Here is a 22,290-nt window from a genome sequence, read left to right as displayed (position 1 = left end):
GACTTACCACTGTTTAACTGCTGTCCCTGCGTATTCCACATCCATCATGCGCATTAGCCAAAAAATCTGTAATTTTCGTGCCGGCCGGAATCCTAGGCCTTTAGCCTTTAAAATTGCTTTTCCGGACGACCGCGGGTTTCTTTATGAGCGTTTTGCCACGCCGCACATAAATTTTGAACACCACAAAAAAAAAACACTACGATTTTGTCCTTACTGGACCTCGCGCCAGGGATATATGTATATCTATACAAATTATTAAAAATCGTTTACGCGATCCTGCGCACAGTCAACATAATCACCTTTATTGACACAGCTATTATATTCTTTTAATGGTAACTAACCCCTTTATATAGGCAATAGCTAAACAGCAACACCGTTTCTAGTTGCAGTTTCTATTGTTTTACATTCCAGCCAACAACGACCATGTCTCCCTATATCCATCCTTTTCCTAAGCCCTAGCCCACCGTACCTACATTTCGTCATATGGCAACCTTCTGGCATAGAGCTTTTAACTTACTTGTGGTGAGAAAGTTGTTGCTGTCATTTGTTTTGACATTTCACGGCAAAAAACACAAACCCCAAATAAAATATATAAATAAACATGCAAAACACCACAAAGTCGCAGGCGAGGACATGCGGCCTCAGTCACTCCGGCAAACCAGCGGCCCCTCCCCGGACAAGGACACGGGACAAAATCCAGAACGGAGGCTCGCAATTGATGCACGCACAGCCGATGAAAGTACTGCCGAGCAAAGCCCATTGCCACGTATACCTATGCTGGCATGTACAATCACATCTATGCTGTGGAGACCCTTGGATGAAACAATAATCATAGGGCACGAAAATGGCCAAATTTCTGTTTGGGATATACGGGAGGGCGGTCGTGAGATTACATCAATAAGTGATCATACGGCTGTTAAAAACGATATGCAGGTAAATAAAAATGGTATTCTGTTTGTTACTGCATCCAAAGATGCAGCATCAAAGCTATTTGACGTGGAATCACTGATGTGTCTGAAGAGTTATAAAACAGAATGGCCTGTAAACTCGGCTGAAATCAGCTCAATTATGGACCATGTTGTCTTGGGTGGTGGATAAGACGCCATGGAGGTGACAACAACATCAACCTGGTGTTTTTCCCATGACGGCCACCCCACCCCATGCATCACGAGCGGTCCAAGGTAGCGTATATCTTGCAGACGCCCAAACGTGGGGAACACCCACCCTGACACTTTCTAACTAATCGAAGCTGAAACTTAAACCGCAAAATATTTTTTCTTAATTTAATAATATAGGTTCGAAATTATTAATAACGCCTGCACGTCTTACAAGAGAAGTTTACTGATGGCCAAAGTTATTGGACGTTTTGTTCCTATAATGATTTGAAATACGAGCTACACTAAAATTAAAAAAAAAAATTTTCATTTAAGCTTTCATGTGGAATATAACCAATTACTTGAAATGTTGGTTGATTTTTTAGAACCAAAAAAAAAAAACATTTAATATTTTCAACTTCGATTCAAAAATGTATTGCACCTTTTCAAATTTAACACATTGTGGCGAATGTTAGCAATTTCGATACATCACTGTGCTGTTAGTAAATAAATGTACAACAAGAGCACAGTAAGTGGTCACACATATGTGCATGTAAACATCAAAGCAAGCAGCCACACATACATGCAAACAGCGAAGAGATTATTTCACATACACACATGTAGTCATAACCTAAAACCAGAAGTTATTAATTCATACATACATACGCATATCGCTAGAAAGCAAAAGAAAACGCCAGATACATAAAGGCGAAATAAATAAGCAGCTGTTCGAGAACATTGTTCGTTAAAAGTTTGACCTTTGGATAAATATGCGAACGGGGCAACAGAGAGTATAAAAGCAGCGCAAGTTGAGGAACGGTCAATCAGTTTGATTTTAACAAGCCACAGGTGAAGTACGCGGATATTGTAATTGTGAAGTACTACTGCTACAGTGGAGTTGTAAATATTTGAGTTATTTATTCGACAGATCATAGATTCGAACTATAACAGCAGGTGCAAATGTAAAAAGGTGCAAATGTCAAAGCGAATTCAACCAATTTGTAGTGCAGAAGAATGTCAGAAAATTTGCATTGGTTTCGATTAACTTACATATTGTTGAACCAAGGCGTTGTATGGAAAATATCAAGAAGAAGCAATCATCTGATGGGGTAACAACACCTGGTACTGAATTAGCCTTGAACTAGCTTCTACTTTTACGATTGTAAAAAATTTCTAGATTCGAAAATTTCGTTCGAAAAGATTTCCGATTGCGAACTTGATTCCAAGACCAGAGTGTGTAGAGCTGCTATGTAAAAACATAAGCTACGCTGATCATTTCTTGGAAGAAACTGCCCTACGCTCCCACTTCAGCCAAATATTGGTTTGGGGTTTTACCAAGGCTGAGATGAGTCACGAGTTCCCAGAGTGGGTTTCACTTGACGAAGGCTTGCAATTTCAACATACCGCTGTTTAGACCACTAGTAAGGATCACTGCTCCCGTCCCATGATGCCTCCAGTTTCATCTCTTCGGAACTATTGTCGACCTCCCAGTCAGGCAAGTTCCTTTACATGCGTAACCTTAACAAAATTGCCGAACGTTTCTGCCGTCTCTGGCCTGGATAAAGAGGTGAGTCAAAGGGTATTGCGGTGAACGAAAGCGAAGTGAAGTACTTACTGTCGTTAAAAAAAAATCGGCTAATTCCCGCATTGGCAACAACGTCACTGTTAATAGATATAAAGCCTAAAATTTGAAGGACTTCGTCTATTTCGGAAACAGCGTTTAGAGTAGAAGCAGGGCGTGCTTCGTCGCGCGTTCATTGAATAAAATGTTGAAAATCTATTTATCATCACCAGCAAATCAAATGCATCATACAAATTTTCTCTGCGCTATTGCAGCGCAATCAAGGCTTGAGTAGCAACTACATTCCATCAATTAAGTAGCAGTTTAGCAATATTGCTGTTATTATTTGGCGGCTCGAACACACCGGCAGCAGTGCCAACCCAGTGCCAGTCTTTTATTACCCTGATGTATGGCTCGGATGCATCGACAATGTCAAAAGTAAGTGAGAAGACCCTTGAGGTATTCGAGAGAAAAAATTCTCTGGTTTTCGTCACATAGTAGCGTACTGATATCAGGGCGATAGCCACTTGAACAGCAGGTGGCAGGAGGGATATAGATGTTAATTATTTCTAAGTCAACATCACTTGACCTTGTTGGTGATGTTCGGTTGAAATAGATTATATTCCACGGTGTGATGGCTGATAAAGGCAAGGCCACCACCATCTTTCCTATGGATGTTGTAGCCATCGCAAGTTCGGAGGTCCGATCTGGTGGCTAGCGTTGTTTCTTAACTTTCGGCTATACGGATATTATTTTTATTCATTTAGTCAACTATCTCCGCGATCCCTCCGTTTAACCCGTTACAATTAAGTTTCAGAATTCTGAAGTGCGATGGGGGGCCAGTCGTCACTCTGTGAGTTAGAGACGAAAGGATACGCCTTTAAGGATATAGACTTTGTCGAGTGTGCTGTCCGATTGCTGCTGTAGTATCTGGTGTCGATGAGTTGGTACTTGTGTTTTGGCAGCACGGTGCAACGAATGCAACGGTCGGACTGTTGCCATTTCTAATCCCGGAGCATCTATCAAGGCGGCATTGGCCAAGGTATGAACTGCATTGAACCGATGTCGCGATCATAAATATTCTTAGCTGGTATACGGAGTACATGGTGTGGGGCGATAGGAGTTGATGACTCCTCCTTACGCGAGTACGTATGTATGTCGGAAGAGGTAGGATGGGATGGTGGTAAAAGCTGTTGCTCGGAATTGCTACTGTCCATGGTAGGCAAATTGTAGTGGTGGGTTGGAGCGGCCGCGTTAGCTGGAGGCGCGAGTAACAGCGGACAGTTAGTGTGGCCTGCTGGGCAGCGTTGTGATAGAAAGTGGCGGATGTACGCTTGAGAGTAAACCGCAGGACGTTCTTGGACGTGAACAGCAGAGAGCCACAAAGGTTTTGTAGAAATTTCGTGGGCGGCGAACGTTGGGTTCTAACCCAGAACGATGTAACCATCTTTTACATGTGACACACTGGTAAGAGTATGACCATCTCAGGTCAATCCTTCCGGTACATAGAACCGGCTGCCGTAGGAAGCATTGTCAAAGAAAAAATTTGTCATTCTCGCTTTGGCAGAAACGTGACTGTTGTCAAAAGTAAGTGAGAAGACGCAGATTTGTGCACACTGCAGTGAATCAAAGGCCGACAGCTTGGTCGTATTATGCGAATAGATTAAGTCTCTCGGTTTCGAATGTGGCAGCGGAGCAACAGGTATGCGGCCACCTTTTCTACCTAGACAGAAGGTTTCCGATCAAAAGTAAGTGAGAAGACCCTTGAAGTATTCGAGGGAAAAGTTCTCCGGACATTTATGGTCACTTCCATGGTGCCAATGGCATTTATCGAGCTTCACGCAGATTTGTGCATACTGCAGTGAATCAAAGGCCGACAGCTTGGTCGTATAATGGGAATAGATTAAGTCCCTCGGCTTCGAATGCGGCAGCGGAGCAACAGGTATGCGGCCACCTTTTCGACCTAGACAGAAGGTCTCCAATATCCCGCTGGCGGTCCCAAGGCTCTTTAAGCGCCAGATTTTATGTTGGGAATGAAAGGCCCAAGCGTTTTCCATCACGAGGAGCAGGACATCAGCCTTGCAAGAAGTCAACGGTAGGACCATCTCTTGCAGAGATCAGGCGATAGTATATTTAGAGCTTTGCCATACACAAAAAGTCACACAGTGCTTTGCTGGTACATCGGATATCCCTAGAGATAAATATACTCCTTTCTAAGACTATAGATTATTATTCGCCTGTAAAATAGTAAAACTGTAGGCTCGAGGACCATGCAAAAAACGTGTATCCTAAAGAAGATATTAGTTGTTGAGATTTTCACAAACTCCTTCATTTGATCCCGGGCGCCACAGCAGCAACCATTCCCTCTGGTTAAAAACGCTACGACTATTACTATTGCCTCAAACGCAGCATCGGAAGGGCTGCTTGTCTGCACAATTATGGCGGATCTCGTTGGAGTTAACATAGGTGTTTTGTACTCGTTTGTGTAAAGGATTAGCTCTACCTTGACCTAGTTGACGACAAAACCATATGGATCAGACTACTCTGACACTTCACCAAGTAATACCTACAGTATCGGTCGAAAGTAGCAGCAACTCCAACGCAAAAGGTATCTTTAGTGCAAACCCCAGCTATGATAGCTCTTCCATTTTTGCGAATAAAGAGCGGAGCTATTAACTCCAACAGGGAACCACTTCCCTTCATTGCCTTGTTATTGAACCACACGTTGGGAGTCCAGGCTTCTGTTGTTATCCGAAAAGCAATACAAAATGCTTGGTGACAAGAGGCGTAGTCTACTCCTTGTAATTTAGTAAGCTGTACACGCTTTAAGGTAACGTATCACAGCCATCTCTTAATATGCCTTTAAGAACTTAGCGGTTGCTTCATGTCAGTGTTATCATTTTTCACAGGAATCTTACTCCCAGCTTTCCTCGTTCTTTATTTTTCATGATTTGATTTAGCTAGGTTCATATATATCTTCTGCAACCGTCAGTGACGCTCTGGTCTAAGCAGTGCTAGATCCTAATATTACGCTGAATATGGTCCTCATCGGAGTCGAAGATCTAAATCCAAAGTGACCGTTGTGATGTCAAGGTATGCCAAAGGCATATGAGAAAAGCCTCAGAATCCAACCACTTTATCTTCGAGCTTTGTACACCGGTAACGTCTTAACATCCTGTCGCTGAACGCCACAAAAGGTGCCCAACAGACGTGGAGAAGCGTTGTCGCAAATGCGGAAGAGACATGGAGACTGCCTCATCTACTCAACCATTGCGCTCCCAACTTGTCGTTTCGACAGCACACTACAACAACATTCAAGACAAACGTCCGAACTCTGAAATGTCCGTGGAATGTGAGGGAAAATATGAACGTTGCTCCAGGTAGTCACAACTGCATGATCAGATAACGAATTGCCATGACCGCCAGCATATAGTCATTTAATTGGAAAAATTTGGACATCGATAGAAGTTACTGAATCAGCCTTAGTTATTCATCCTACTATGAGCAATAAATAAGCCAGCTGACTGCTGTAAGTATGGGAGTAGTAAGCAAAAACAGCCAGAGCATTATTCGGAAAGATCAGACCTAGGCAAGATATTTTAAGTATTATATACAAATTGTCCTTGGGTGAGGTGCGTTTAACACAGTACGCAATTTAGGGTTAACCCCATTCAAGTTCGTTTTCTGTCTGTAGCAGCTTCACAAAGGCTGGTTACCGCTGCGCTCATACAAAGAAGTACACAAACGAGGACGCAAGGGTCGGAAATGAGGCTACTGTAGTCGATCAAGAAGAGGTGAAATCATTTTACACTACTTCATTGTTGATGTAGAAACTGACTTATGTGAAATCTCATATAAAATAGGGCAATTAAAAGTCACTTAGGTCATGCCAAAAATCTCATTACTTAAGTAATCAATTAACCCCTACACAATTAACACTGCACAAGAGCCACCTGCCTTGTATTAATAGCTCAAAATTGGTTAAGTACTTAAGTTTACATCAAGTGTGCTGTGAAAACTGGTCAAGCGCGGAAATCAGATGGAGAGCTCGAAGGAAACTAAAAAAATAATTAAAACTTATTGCAGAGGAAATTTAAAAAGGTTTCTCAGAGAGACCACACTACATGGCTTGAAATATTTGGCAGATGATAGCATTACCCTCTGGGAAAAGTTGGTGAACTCTTATCTAAATTTTGTTTTGTTGACTAAAACTTGTTTATTTTTGTAGATCTTTCTTTATGTGTGCATTTCTGGCTGCAATAATAACAACGGCCAACTTGATCGTCAATGTTTATGCCAAATGGATAAGTACTCCAGTTATCATTGGTATAAGCCCACATGCTACATCCATATTGAATATACCATTTCCTGCAATTACCGTTTGTAATATGAACCAAGTGCTGGCGGGCCGTGTAGCAAATTATACACCGTAAGTAGGGTCATGTGTGACTGGTTGAGTAGACGGGCGAATACTTAAGACTATGAAGCTTAAGCTTCAAACTAATTTTTTGACTTAGAAAATTTGATGTGACCAAATCAAATGTGTCTCGCGACAAGCGGTCTAGTACCTTAAGGGGCTATTTACAATGGGGAGCACTGAGGGAGTTCAAGTCCACCTGCGGCTCTCAAGATAGTGGAGTTCTCTCCCTTTATCTGCTTCTTAATATGGGTAACGACAAAAATACTTTCTGCGCCGGAGCGTCTAGTTCCGTTCTCATAATTCATTCATTCCTTAGAAATCCCTTTCAGGAAACATCTCAGAACTTAAGTATATGAAACGCGAGGAGCTTCTCAGATACTTAAGCTCGACGGATGCATCCCGTCTGGGAAAGGAACATGACTTCTTGACTTATTTTGTTTTGTTGATATTCCGACAGGGTGGATAAATGATGTATATTGGAACGATTTTCCGTCATCCCTTGTCAAATTTGGTTTTGAGACAAACCGATTTCGGCGTTGTGTCATCATCAGTGTCGTTTTCGTTCTGATCTGTTGTTGTCGTTTGTCCTGTATTTATAGTTCGTAGGTACATGAGCAGGTATTGTCAGAATTGATGCTTGTGTATATTTATTTATGTGTATGTGCTGTGTGTTCATTCAGAATTGAGGGTGGTTTCTACTGATCGATTTGTGTAGCTGAGGCAGCTAAAAATCCGTAATTTTAGTCGTTTGACCTTCTTTTTGAGTTTGTTGTTTTGGTGCGTTAATTGTTTTGGGTTTATTTGTTGTTTTGTGCTTGACCGTTGTACCTATGTGATTACTTTGTTTCTTGTAAACAAGTTTTAAAGGCTCGATTATTGTGTAATAATTGGTCACACCAAGGGAGTTTAAATCGTTTTCCACCTGGTCCTTCCAACGGAGTGGGGGCCGCCCTCTACCTCTGCTTCCATAGGCGGGTTCCGATAGAAACACTTTCTTGGCCGGAGCATCATCTTTCATTCGCATAACATGGCCTAGCCAGCGCAGCCGCTGCGTTTTAATTCGCTGGACTATGTTGATGTCTGCGTATAGCTCGTACAGCTCATCATTAAATCTTCTTCGGTACTCGCCATCGCCAACGCGTAGAAGTCCATAAATCTTTCGAAGAACTTTTCTCTCGAACACTCCCAAAGCCGCTTCATCTGCTGTTGTCATGGTCCATGCTTCTGCCCCATATAGCAGGACGGGTACGATAAGTGACTTGTAGAGTATGATTTTCGTTCGCCGAGAGAGGACTTTACTTTTCAATTGCCTACCTAGTCCAAAGTAGCATTTATTGGCAAGAGTACGTCGAGACGTCGGCCTTTTTTGTATGTGAAGAACCATAACTGTTTTATTGATGTTTTCTGGGGAACATTCATTCTAGACCATGTGATTCGCGAAGTTAGTCTCTGGTATAATGTTTGGATTCCGTATTTTTTTGTTGTAATCTCTAATATGTTTTCTGAACCTCGTTCTTATTTGCCGTCCTGTTTGTCCTATGTAACTATGTTGGCATCCGCAGGTAAGCTTGTATACGCCGTGGCTTCTAAACGGATCCTCTGAGTTAGTGCTAGTTCTTAGTTTTCGCCCTAGATTGTTCGATGTTTTGAATGCTGTGTTAATGTTGTATTTTTTAAAGAAGCTTGGCAATTTATATGTTGCTTTTCCAGTCTTCCCTGGATTTTTAAAGCGCGCCACGAAGTCTCGTGTTGGTGTAAATATTTTATACCTCCAAGGAAGAATCGATGCAGGCTCATTCAAATCATATTATAGTTTATGTGTACGTGGGGACCATTGAGATGAGCCACAACTTATTAATTTACCACAGGTCTCGAGAAATAGAAGCGAAAGGATTAAAGGGGTTGATAGGTGCACCTCCCAGCTTCAGCAAATCACCTACGCGCGGCAAATCCTGTTGCACATATAAATGTATAATACACAAATTTAGCAGGCGAGGCTCTGATGACCCCCTCAGAAGGTTGAAGATGGTCATATTAGATCGTTGCCAAGATGATCGGGCTAGTAACTTGATGGTGCTTGTTGTCGAAACGTACCGGTATTTCCGGCAGAGGACCATCAACCTCGATAACTCTCCCCAAAACCTTCGTGGAGTGTTTTTATCGCTACAAAAACAACAATAGGAATAGAGGGAAATTATTCGTTTGCCGATAGTTTTCTTGAATGAAACCTAGTATTCTATTTACTGCAAAATATCTCCAAAAACTTCTAAGAGTTGCGCATGAAATATACCATCCGGCTCCGAGGCTTAAAAGAGTTGATGGCCCATGCAAGTTAGTGTTACCCAAGAGGAATTGATGGCGTTCAGGCAATAACCGGCAGCGAATCAGATTCCTGCACAACTGGGGCACGCGGAAAAAGAGTGTCCATTAAACACAAGGGACTCCTCACCCTCCAGCTTCGATAGCCCATTCTGCCACATTGGAACAGGAACACTCATAACCATCTTCGTGAGCCTCGCCAGCTCATTGCACTGTTGCAAGTTTTCAGGGAAGCTTGCCAAACAGTCCCGCTTGGTTCTCGTAATCTCAGATTTAAAGATACCCAACCCCACCTTAAAGAGCTTCCAGTGCAAGGTAAGTTCATTTGTCTTGGTCATACTGTCATGTCACAAACGTCACATATTGTCTCCGTCCACCACGAACTTTCATACCTATCTACACGAGTTTTCAGTGGCAAGCAGTAAAGAAAAGCACTGCTATAAGCCAGAGTGAGCTTGCAACAAATCCCAGTTGGTTCGTTTAGGGTTTCTAAAAGATTTTCCTTGGACGTGATATGTCAAGAGAGAACTGTACGTAGCGATAGTCACAAAAAAAGTGATGAAAGAATATTCCAACCATTACACGTGAGGCCAGATGGCTATAGATCAGAGACACGTCCAAAACCTCTACCGTAAACGTGATACCAAAGGTGGGGGTCATCACCCCTGTAGCAGTTACATAAACCCTTCTTTAAAATAAAGGCAAAAAGCTAATCAACTCTAGCTATCTCATGTATTATGGTAGGAGTTCCCGTTCCTTTGTTCCTTGTATGACCTACATATATTTACAGCTATTCATTGACAGTGTAAAAATTTTGTATGAGAAAGTACCATCCGAGAACGCTCCCACTCCTGAAGTGTGAACATGCTATTCGTTTATAGTCTATCATATGAGAGTGATTTTTTAAACAATTTTTTATTTTGCAGAGAGTCGGAAGAAGGGGCCTTACTCAAAATTTTCTGCAACTCGGGAGTGTTTTCAGAGGATAAAGTTTGGGAGGCGCCAAACTTTAAGAACAATAATTTGAAATTTGAGGACTTTTTGAACGAGGTAAGTTGCATAATGTTCAAAATTAAAGTAAGTATTTATTTTCGGAGATGACCGGGAAAAGTTTATCTAGTAAACTAGGAAGTCGATTTTAACAAGGTCGACTCCGAAATATTCGAAAACTTTGACACTATAGGGCAAACCACCATCAAAAATTTAGAACAAGTTTTTTCAATTAGAAAAACATAAGCGGGGTCACCCCTCGGCAGTGATTTGGCAAACACACTCCGAGTATATTTATCCTCAAAACTACTAATTAAGAAATTGTGTCAAAATTACTTCCAAACAAAAAGCAGATGACCTAGCTAAAAAGGGCTTGCTCCGTAGACGTCCCAATTAGATTCGGCAAGATTAAGAGAAGGCGAGAGGTGCAAATGATCGGCCAAGCGGCAAATGCATGGGTTCAAGCGCGGGGCTGTAAAGTGTCGAAGATTATGTGTAGGTCTTACAACCTTAGACTAACAAAGTTGCTTCTATCATTAAAAAGAGAGGACTGTAGACTCATGGCGGGTATTCTGACTGGACATTGCCTCCTGTTGTCACATGCCTTTAAATTAGGCTTGACCAGTGATAGCAGATGTAGGAAGTGCGGGTTGGAGGAGGAAACGATCGAACACGTTTTGTGCACGTTCCCTGTACTTGCCAGGCTAAGACTCCAGATATTAGGAGTGATACAGCTGTCAGATCTAGAAGCAGCAAGTGGCTTAAGTCCTAAGAAGCTTCTAGTATTTGCCAAGAGGACGGAGTTATTTTATAACATAGGTCCTGGTTTTTCATAGGGGTTTTCAGTTTTGTCGTTAAAATAAATTTTTGGTAAAACTACAGACTCATTCACTCTATGTGAGGTTCTGATGGACCGGCCAGTTAAACCTAACCTAACCTACTTCCAAACATTTCCGAAATGATCCCCAAAAACAATCCTGAAATGGTCACCAAATTATCGCAAAATAATCCAAAAGTTGTGTTTGCCCAGCTTGTGAACTTTGAACTAGATTTAACAAGTGACAAGTGCACTTAATACTTAGTTCAAGAAATTGTCCTTATGTGCCGCTGTCCATGTGAACGCTATTTTGCTGCTAATGGCCCGATATCCGCCTTGCCGTCGGAAGTAATAAATGAAATAATAGCAACCCATGTGGAGAAACTATATAGACTGTCCAGTTAAGAATGAGTTTATAAAGTTTTACTTAGATCGATTGATTCGTATTCTGAACTTAACCTGTACCCAGTTTTATGAATGAGCTATTTGAAAGAACTAATAAATGACGAACGTATTTCAGCTTTCCGATATTACCCTCTTGTTCCACTCTCACCACACTGGAAGTAATTTCTATCTTTTCATTTCAAGCACGCTCAACCATGTTCGAAAATGTTGCTATCCTGCTCGTATGGCGCGGATGGAGGAAACTGTTCAGATCTCTTTCAAGAGATTATTTCGGATGAAGGTTTTTGTTGCGTTTTCAATATTTTGCAGCCTAATTTCCTATTAACGCGCAGGTGACTGAATAAGTGAAATTAATTTTCATACAACTTTGTTAATGTTATTGTTATTTTCAGTACCGTTAGAACTTCAAATATGCGGAAACCCAATAAAGCTAGAAAACCGATCGATTGGAATCCAGAAACTGGTTATCCATCAGATTTACCACCCAAATACACACCACGTGCAGCATCCGGAACAGGCGTGACGATGGGTTTGTCATTGGTATTAGATTCAGCCCTTGATGAATATTACTGTTCCACAACTAATGGGCCGGGGTTTAAGGTAAGTATATGACTCGAATTTCACTGAATCATTCAAAGGATTGTGAATTTTTCGTTAAAGTTTTGTTCTTAACATCACTGCAGCGCAATTACTTTCCTATCCAACAATGCAACCTCACACTGATTCAGCATTATTCCAAACTGTCATACCTATAGGGGACTCTACAAAAGCCTTAACATTAAACGCGATCAATAAGCGAATGAAAGGTACGGAGACAACGCAAGTGATCACTTGCAAGCATTTCATTCACGGCACACTCGCCTACCGGAAGAATTTCATGGTCCTTTACCCTTTAAGACACAGATGTAATTAGCAAGGGCGGGAAGAATACGGCGAATACGTATACGTGTTTCAACCCTAGCTAATACGACGCCCTGTGACTGAGAAAGTACTGCAACGTGATCCCAACGGACGTAGAGCCTGGTGCTCCACCTACCGTCCGACGGAGTACTTGACGCCAGTACCGGGGGGAAATGGTGCTTAGACGATAGGAGTTTAAGTGCTGGTTAAAGTCCCACATTGACCTTGAGGCTTTCTATGCTTAAAATTTTCAAATTGTTTAGCTCACCTTAGACTTAAAGGGAAATATTTTGCACTAAAGAAATGTATCAAAGACGCGACTTCAATTGAGAAGGTGAGTTCCATACATTTATCCACACCTGACACGGCCCTCCGCTTTTGACAATCCGGTTGACGACTTCGGTTGCCAACTACTTTTAATATAACCAAAGACTAGGCGTGAATAAACATACCGTTCGCTGTTTACCGATGCGACTGGTGATTTTGTGTATCCGGTTACCGAATCACCATGCACCAATATCACCGTCCGTTGTTGGTAAATAAAAATCGAAGACCAATTTTGAAAAGTGAGCCGTGCTCAACACTTTTTACCTGCTCTTTGTCCCTAGAGGTCCGACAGATATCAGTAGATTGGCACCCATCAGACTGTGACTCGATAGCATTCAAATAAACTGGCATTTAAAATAAATGAGGGACCTACCTCGGATTTCCAGTGTCGATATGGAATTCACATTCTCACTGAAAGTATACACAAACCAGCATGTACCTTATTTGGTTAAGTGTCCTTTTTCGCTATTTCGTCAGCTGTGCAGGTACACTACCGTTACCTGGGACCCATATCACTTGCCTTGGAGGGCATTGGTCGCTGTTTATTTTCAGAGAAAATTGACACGGATGGTGGATTCTTAGAAAGCAGCTAAGGAGTGGCCTCTGGCCGTTTAGGTAGAAGCCAAGCGTCTAGATGGGCATTGAATAAGGGTCTAAAGTAGAGCTATCATCACATTCCTATTTCTCTGGGATTATACTTAATGTAGAATTTGTTGAGCGGTGCGGTGTAGAATAATGTAATTGACGAAACTTTTCGGGAATGGTCCGTAAAATATGAGCTTGTCCAATTCTAATTACACAGGAGCTTGGTTGGTTCGTTGCTCTGCCGGACGGATACCAAAGATCCTACCCTAAGTAGCGCGCGGATCGCCACATTTCTCCTGGAACAAATTGCTGCTGATATCGTATGGCTAGTCGGTACTCCGTTCGAACCATTTGGAGCGGACGATGAACCTGCTGATATCGTCTACAGAGCACTTAGCTACTTCCTTAAGTTTCGGCATTACATAAATGTCAAAACTTACAAACCTTGTGTGTGCTACAGCTGGGCATTCACACAAGTGTTTATTTGCTGCCCTCCTCGCCGCAACTCCTGCAAATGCTGTTAAAAGGGATTCCCATTCTTTCAGCACGCAGGCCATGCGGCCAGTGTCCCGTTATTGTGGCAGTGGTCATAAATATTTCTTTCCTTGACCTATTTAGTAGACCCTCCGTTTTTTTACTGTCGTAATTCGGCCAGGCTTGCTTGGTTATCCTGCAAGTGTCCGAGGAGTACCAGCTGGAGACAGCTAACTCCTCAAATCTGCTATGTATGTTTCTTTTAATTGATGTAAGTGGATGATGCATCACCACTGTCTCCGCAGCCTCCCTGCCTTTGCAAGTTCGTCTGCCTTCTCGTTGCCCTCGATGTTCTTGTGACCAGGTACCCATGTGAGGGTTATGTTTGCGAATAGCGGCGGCTTGAAGCGACCTCTTGCAGCTGCTCACGACCTTAGATGAAGTGATGGTGGAGTTAAGTGCCAAGCGAAGTGTCTAAATTACCGGGGTTGCTGCCCGATGGCAGGGATGTAATAATTGCAGATATAGGTTGCTGTTATGGCAAATTTTTTTGGACAAATTGGGTATAAAATACAATGCATATGCCATATGATATATCCAAAATTTTACAAAAGTCATAGAATCGGGTATGTAAAGACGCGTAGTTATATCAATATAAAGAATCCAAAAATGGAGGTAAAGTTTTTCTACTATCCGTTCAAGAGTTATCCGCGAGAAACTGTACTACAGCTACTACACACACTACTGCACTATATAAAGAGATAGAATGCACAACCAGCTAAGCTTTAAGCTGCCGACTGATTAACCGAAAATGGAGCGCCCGACAGAAAATTCATAACAAATCATGTAAAAAAACGAGGGATTTGGGACGAAACCTCGAAATCGCAGTCTCAGACCGACAGTTGCTGCGTTGATGGGACACAATGTCCTTTCAGCGTGGTTCGGGACAGGATTGGAAACACGTTCTTTCCAACCTTCCAATAAACATTGCTCATCATTTTGAGGTACCACTCATAATAAAATAAAATAAGGCCAAACAAAATTTGGAACAGGGGGATTAGAAACACGTCCTTCTCAACCTCACATTATATGTTGAGCTGTGCTGGTCGGAATCTTCATGCATTCCGACAGCGTCATAAATGAAAATATATGTTCAAAATTTTGTTGCCTTATGCTGGGAGCACTGGAGGATTGGAAACGCGTCCTTTCCAAACTCCCTTAAAGAGTGGCTCCCAGACTCCCAGACTCGTCCGTTTGTCATGCTAGTAAATATGCTGATCGGAATCACATGGCATTCCGACAGCATATTTAATAGAACTAAGTGATTTTAATAATGAATTGTATTGAGTAGTTTAAGTTTAAGGCCTAAACAGCCGTAATAATAAATAAATTAAAAATTAAGAATAAGCATTAGGGTCAGGTGAGCGCAGTTGTGAACGAATAGCAGATACATACATATCTTACTTGTAAACCTTTACAATGTCTGGAGCCTATACTGTTTCTTGCGACTGTCAGCCTCCAAAATAAAAAATGATAAACATATGCTCTTTTTTCTGCCATTACTCAAGGTTGGTATACACTCACCCATCGAATCAACTTCTATCAAAGAAACTGCATACGTTTTTCCCGTCGGCTACGAGACCCGAGTACGAATTGAAGTCGTAAGTAGCGAAGCAACAGAAAATCTTCGTACAATGCCACGCGAAGATCGGCAATGCCTCTTCAATGGCGAAGAGAATCTACTATTTTATGCACACTATTCACGTCGTAATTGTGAGAGTGAATGTCAAGTGAAATTTATCTATGAACAATGTAAATGTCAACCATTTAATTTACCGTTAATTTATGAAAATGCCACAATATGCGGCGTACAACAAGTTCGATGCGTTCAAAAGGTCGACGATTTGTGGATGAAAGGTACTAGCGGTGGTGATGTTTGTTGGGATCGGTGTTTGCCTCCTTGTTTCGACTTGTCATATAAAGCAGATGCTACAATGTCACCATTACGGCAATTTGATTATTTAACACCTCCTAGTATACTACGAAATATGTCAATGGATTATGTTAATAAACATGTTGCAGTGCTGCATTTCTACTATCGTGAATCGGTATTTCATGGCAATGTCAAGAATGTCTACGTGGGATTTACGGAATTTTTATGTGAGTATGGATATTTAAGATAAACGGTTTGGCGATTTTGTTTGAATTAAGCCAATTTTTCTGAAGCTAACACAGGTGGTATTATGGGCCTTTTTTTGGGATTCAGTTTCATATCAGTTGCTGAGATAATTTATTTCGCCTTTATGCGGCCAATATGCGAACTAATTACGACTTTAAGGAAGAGGAGAATGGTTGCACGGAAAAAGAAATCGTTGCTAGTAACGAGGTAAGGCTTTGTTGGTGTCAATACATTTTACTGTAATTCGAGATTGGTTTAGGTTGGGTAGAAATAGTTGGACTGACTTTATAACAACTCGAAACGTGGACCATATCAAGGCCTGTAGTTGTAGCATATCGACGCCTGATTGGGGTATCACCATATACGGCTTCCTAAAACAACTTCAGCCGACTCTATTGTTGTAAGCTCACATACCAAATACATTACAAATGTACCGTACAGCGAATCGCACAAGTTCCGAGCTAGTGCGGAACGATCTCATTTAGTGACGGCGCTAGTTCTAATTATGACCGCTCGCAGTGCTTTCAACTGAAACTTTTAACATTGCAATGTCCTACGAAGTAGCGGTTGTCCTCCTTTGCAGACCTTTTGAGCAGGTTCTGAGCTGGTTCAGTCGTAGGTGGTTCTGAGATAGACGCCAACTGTCACGCCCTGCATCCGATTAAAGCTGCAGACATTGGTGCGTTATCTGTAACCGTATTGGTAACCTTATAACAGCTGATTCGACCAACGTTATGGGAATCAATGTAATCGATTATTGGTGCCGTATCGTAACGCTAAGGTCGTAACCGTATCGTAGCCAACCAATTGGGTTTTGGTTTTTCGCCGTATCCATAACCTAAAAATATTTGAGTTGGTGAATTTAATAACTTTTTGTAGATTTTATTCATTTTTTTTGGATACGTTATGACTAGGAGACTTATTTTTTGTGGAATATGTTTGTATTTTTTTGCTTTTTCTTCATTTTTATGAAATTTTCACGATTTTTAGGTTAAGGCAGCATTAATTGATAACAATGTATCGTATAGGGTTACGTTAGGGATACGACTACAGCGATACGACAAACGGCACCAATGAATCCGCTTTAACGCCAGTTCGGGCGGTAGTCATTAAACCTGTAGTGCGAAACTGTCTTCCATTTTCACTGCAGGGTTGCCACCTAAAAAGTAGGTGCAGTACGTATCGAGTACGTAAGCACAGTATCGAGGTATCGATTACTCAGACTTGATTGGGTGCTTTTCGTACAAGTTTGGCTGTCAATTGTACCGCCCTGCATCTGAATAGCACCAGTTCGGAAATGGTTATTAAATCTGTAGTGCGAAATTGGTGCTTTGCGTGACTGTCTAAGATTTTCGCTGCAGGGTTGCAGGGTCGTAACCCACATATGCATAACTAGAACAAAACGAATGCAGCGATCTAGATATGCATAGCGAATGCGGCATTCTTGCTGTCCCATTGTACGTAGATATGTGTTTCAAGTTTTCAGCCATAACGTCAATCTCAAGCATGTTCACAAAAATTCCGCAACTTGATGGCTTCCTTATGATCGGCAGAATCCTTCTAGCTTTTGAAGAGTAAAGCACTTGATTTAATGCTCCCACATAGGACTAACGCAGTTTTCCGTAAATGTGGAAGATATCAGCAGCATAGAATGATCTCTCAAAAGTATAGTTGTCTCACTCCATCTGTAAGACATAGAAATGATTAAGGGATTATTTTAATATTAAGCTTGTGCTAAGTGACTATAAGGGACATCTTAAACTATTTAGACCATAAAGATTTTAAAACATATTACAGGGAAACCTAAGCATGTAAGTAATCCACAAACCCTGTGATAGATGTAGATCTTCAGCATGGATGACAGCCCTGAGGACAGTGAGTGGAATCAGTCACTCAAAATACTCAATTGCCTGCAATTTTTCTGCATTACTGAAGTCAGAAGAACGGACGAGAAAGCGTATCTTATTGAATACTGTAAAGGATGGCAAGCTCATGGCAGGGCCGCCATGCATAGAGCTCGGACGCATACATTCTTTTATGCAAAAGTAGTACTGAGAGTGCTAGCTGAAGCCGGTTGGGGTTGTGTGTTGTCTCCTCTTCTAACGTCACATGATTTCAAAGATAGCATCATCTATACACAGCCAAGATACCCGTTAGAGAGATTAAAACTTTACTCATTTGTCGATATACCCGTTGAAGATGCATATGTCGACATTATAGATGACGTAAGCAGCATCAGTTGACTTTGTTAAATGGGGAGGGGGGGGGGCTAACGTCATCCTTCTCATTTGCTATAAGACCGTGGCTCTTCCTACCTATGCTGACCAATCGTCTGCTTTCCAATTACCAGGAATAACCATGTGAACAGGCATATATGGTTTTTACAGAAGAGCCTGGCTATATGGTTTATGGAATTTAATATATTTGTTACCCTACCCTACAGTCGAGTTTAGAGTTATTTATGAAGTCCAGCGAGAGTTTAGGACTTTAGTTGTGCTGGCCTTTTGAAAGCACCGACCCGGTAACTTGAATGTCCGACAAAGTTCAGCGTAAATCCTTTTAGAGTTTCAAAGAGTAATAAAGATATACACACACGACAAAAGAAGCTGGGGTTTGACTTATTTCAATGAGCTTATTTTATTAAATTATTTCTTTCAACAGATCACAGTTACAACCAAGCCACCGTATTGTAAAAGTCAACTGAATCTGAATAGGAGGAATCTCGAAGTATTCGTCAATAAATAAAATTTTGTTTGAAAAATTGTTAACTAATTCTAAAAATAAAATTAGAAACAAAAATAACTGATTTGTGTATGGCTCTGATTAACTCAGTGATATCCATCAAAATATATAGTGAGCTATTCATAGTGAGAAGGCCCACTACTTGCCAGTGACGCAAAGAGACCCATTACGTTTCAAAGACAGCGTCTTGTTCAGTATAACTTCAATAATTTATCCAAAATAGTAATTTCCATTTTGTTTGGGTTGACACCGCAGAACTAGGATAGTTAAAAAGTCCCTCCATTCAGGTCACGCTGTGTAAAATCGAGAATTGAACAAAAACTTCCCCATGACGATGATTGTGTGTAGGGTAGAAGGGGGAGGCTTCGACATGGGGGAGGCTTCGACTTTTTCAAATTTGGCCGCCGTTATTATTGCCATTGTTCTTATTCCACGAATAAATAGTAACCAAATTGAGTGTGACGCTGTCATGAAATCTATTCAGTGCTTGTTCAATGACGATAGTATGCAGTCGAAATTTTTTATTTTTGAAAAGTGTTGATGTAAAAATTGCTGGTAAGTATTCGCGTGTAAAGTGTACAATATAGAATAGGCCGGGTCGATTTGTGGGAGGCAAAAAAATCGCCCATTGCTCTGTGAAAATCATATTATAGGGATCAAAATAAGAAACTTTGCCGAAGGAACCATACCTCTAAAACGAATTCTGATGCTCCCCCCCCTTTGGGTCGTCCCACTTTGAAATGCCTATGTTTTTCTTTTTGGAGTTTATTTTTCTCTTTAGAAATTTATGTAAATATGTAAATGAAAAAATGAATTTAACTTAGTAATAGAAAAGAAATTAAAAAAAAGGATTAGAAATTGGCGTTTTTACAACCCCCTTTTAAAACCAAGGCATCACTGTGATGCATTTGCGTGTCATAAACATAGTTGTGTGGGTTTTTATTCAACCGTTTTAAAAAATGAAGGTATCACTGTGACACAATTGCAGATCGTAAAATTGCTTGTGTTGTTTTTTTTAAGCCACCACAAGACACAGCAGGTAGAATTGAAATTGCCCCTACCCAAAAGTTCGACCCAAAGGGGGGGCCGACATCAGAATTCGTTTTAGAGGTATGGTTCCTTCGACAACGTTTCTTATTTTGATCCCTAGAATACGATTTTCACAGAGCAATGAGCGATTTTCAAATCGACCCGCCCTAATATAGAATATATAGCATGAGTTTTCTGCCCATTAATATTGCAATAAAATTAAGATTTATTGCTTTTAAAGACTTTTTCAATAACACTAAGATGTATTTTGTGGAGCGAAAAATCTGAAATAAGTGCACGAGGGAGGGTTCGACAATATGTTTTGGGAGGCTCCGACAATTTAGCAAGTAATATTTTACAGCCATCAAGATGCCAAATATCTACAAAAGAAAGTTCCCTGAAAAGATCATCAACGAAGACAAAATGAAAAAAAGCCATCGAGGAGATAAAACAAAAAAAAAAAGAAACACCATCAAGCGCTGCTCGGAAATATAACTTGAAGCGGACTAATATCTCGAATTTCAAAAGAGCAAACAAATCTGGGAACTGTAAAAGATTTTCAGCCGAAGTTTTCTTCCAATCAAGTACTTACAGCTGCCCAGGAAAAAGAATTAACGGTTTACTTCAAGAAATGTTCAGATCTTCACCATGGATTGACGCATGACTTGGCTAGACGATTCGTTTTTGTTTTTGTTTTTATATTCACTGACAAAACAAATTTCTTTTACACTGGTGTAGTCGTGGAAGTTAAAAATTCGACGTGCGTCGCGAAATTCCTCAGACGTCAAAGTAAAACCCAATATTTCTATGAACCGATTGTAGAGAGACAGACACTTGGTTTCAAAGCAGGATATAATACGTATATTCCCACACCTGAACATCCACCAAGAACTTCACGCGCGAAAAGCGTTCGTTAAAAGTACAGTTATACTTTATTTTATGCTTACATTTCTTATGTTTTTGTTCGAAAAATTTGTTACAGTATTGAAATAAATAACATCAAATATGAATTAAAAATCGTATTTAGAGTTTTTTCCACCATCTTTTTTTTATTTTGCTGGTTAAATTGCTATATTTGCTAAATGTCGAAACCTCCCACCCAATGTCGAAGCCACCAAGATGACTGACGAAGCCTCCCTGAAAAAGGGAGGTTTCGTCATATTTTTTGTTTTTGGTTATTTGATTATAACTTAAAAAAAAAAACAAGTGGAATATTAACCACAAATCCGAAGTGTCATAAACATACATGGCATCAGTAATTATAAAAGAGTTATCTATTTCTCATTCTAGTTTCTCTAAAAAAATCATTTTCTCTTAACCTGTCGAAGCCTCCGCCTCTACCCTATCTATATTCGAAGACTAGAAGCCCGACATTTACAACAACAACCCCAGGACAGGCGGATACGACATTGTGATACAGTTCTGTCATTCAGAAGACATTGAAAAGAATCAACTGAAATAACTCCGAGTCCCAGTGTTAACAACGCTTTTACTATCACTCCGACGATATTGAGAGACGCTTGCTTGACGACAAGAAAGAAGACCAGTTCAAAATCCTTTAGCGTAAAGGGGGGTCTATATTACTTCGACATTGGATAGAAACTTAATTCCTTTGGCCTGCAATAGGCAGCATTCATATTGGTCAAACTGGCGTTGATGTCTGACTATCAAGGACATCAGAAGGGAAGCTTTAGGTATCCCTCTCCGTTATTCTCCCAACTTCCTTTACAACTCTCAAATGCACCAATAAATGACGAAAACTCAAAAAAAATTTTTTTTTTTAGATTTTTGTAAACTCACTGCCTTATTCTATTATTTCGCTGAAGTATATTGGAACGATTTTTCGTCCAATTTGGTTTCGAGACAACCCGGTTTCGGTGTTGTGCCATCATCAGTGTCGATCTACGTCCTGAAGCTTTCACAGCATGACAGATTTTTTTGAGTCTCGTGGACTGGTAATACCATTTTTGCCAAAGCTCAACCTCCTGGATAGAGTCTGGATCTGTCACGTTAAAAACCACTCCCAACGAAAAGAGTAAAAAACCTAAAGGCTGACAAAAGTACTGTACAAGAAATATGACGGAAGGGATAGGATATAAACCGAATCGAACCTAATACAGTGGCCATTTAAGGAAAAAAGCTCCTTGGTGAAGCACTCCAAAAAAAGGGACGTTCTTCAACATTTTGCCCATCTGATTCCACACCTCGACGATATAACTAAGGAATCCTGCTATAAGTGCTTGAAAAATAGTTACATATGAGATCTGCCCGCGGACTTTAGCACTGGCTGGGGTGGTAAGAAGAATTTGATGTTCATAGCCGGATATTTCATCATCTGCAAGATAGTCTTCCACTGCAAAAAGTCGAATTGACTTCGTCGCTGGCCGAAATTAAGTCAACTTTATTTTCATACTACAGCATAAAAATATCTATCAAGCTATCCGATTG

General features: G+C 40.8%; 1 protein-coding gene across 1 annotated transcript; it reads left to right on the top strand.

Moving 5' to 3' along the window:
• The first annotated feature begins 2,134 nt into the window (after positions 1 to 2,134).
• Positions 2,135 to 18,775, top strand: ppk12 (pickpocket 12). Its single transcript, XM_067777099.1, has 9 exons — positions 2,135 to 2,216; positions 6,642 to 6,825; positions 6,884 to 7,084; positions 10,321 to 10,444; positions 11,790 to 11,938; positions 11,999 to 12,206; positions 15,461 to 16,052; positions 16,119 to 16,278; positions 18,733 to 18,775. Exons 2-9 carry the CDS (start codon positions 6,695 to 6,697, stop codon positions 18,773 to 18,775), a joined length of 1,608 nt encoding a protein of 535 aa, XP_067633200.1. The 5' UTR covers positions 2,135 to 2,216; positions 6,642 to 6,694.
• The last annotated feature ends 3,515 nt before the right edge of the window (positions 18,776 to 22,290 follow it).

This window comes from Eurosta solidaginis, chromosome 3 (genome assembly GCF_040869045.1).
Source record: "Eurosta solidaginis isolate ZX-2024a chromosome 3, ASM4086904v1, whole genome shotgun sequence".
In the NCBI taxonomy this organism is placed as follows: domain Eukaryota; kingdom Metazoa; phylum Arthropoda; class Insecta; order Diptera; family Tephritidae; genus Eurosta; species Eurosta solidaginis.
This window is presented reverse-complemented; position numbering and strand designations above follow the sequence as displayed.

Excerpts from the sequence above, each read along its gene's own strand:
- ppk12 (XM_067777099.1), top strand. The coding sequence starts at position 6,695 with ATGGAGAGCTCGAAGGAAACTAAAAAAATAATTAAAACTTATTGCAGA. Across the intron at positions 6,826-6,883 it reads AGCATTACCCTCTGGGAAAA|ATCTTTCTTTATGTGTGCAT; the intron begins GTTGGTGAACTC and ends TTATTTTTGTAG. Across the intron at positions 12,207-15,460 it reads CTAATGGGCCGGGGTTTAAG|GTTGGTATACACTCACCCAT; the intron begins GTAAGTATATGA and ends CCATTACTCAAG.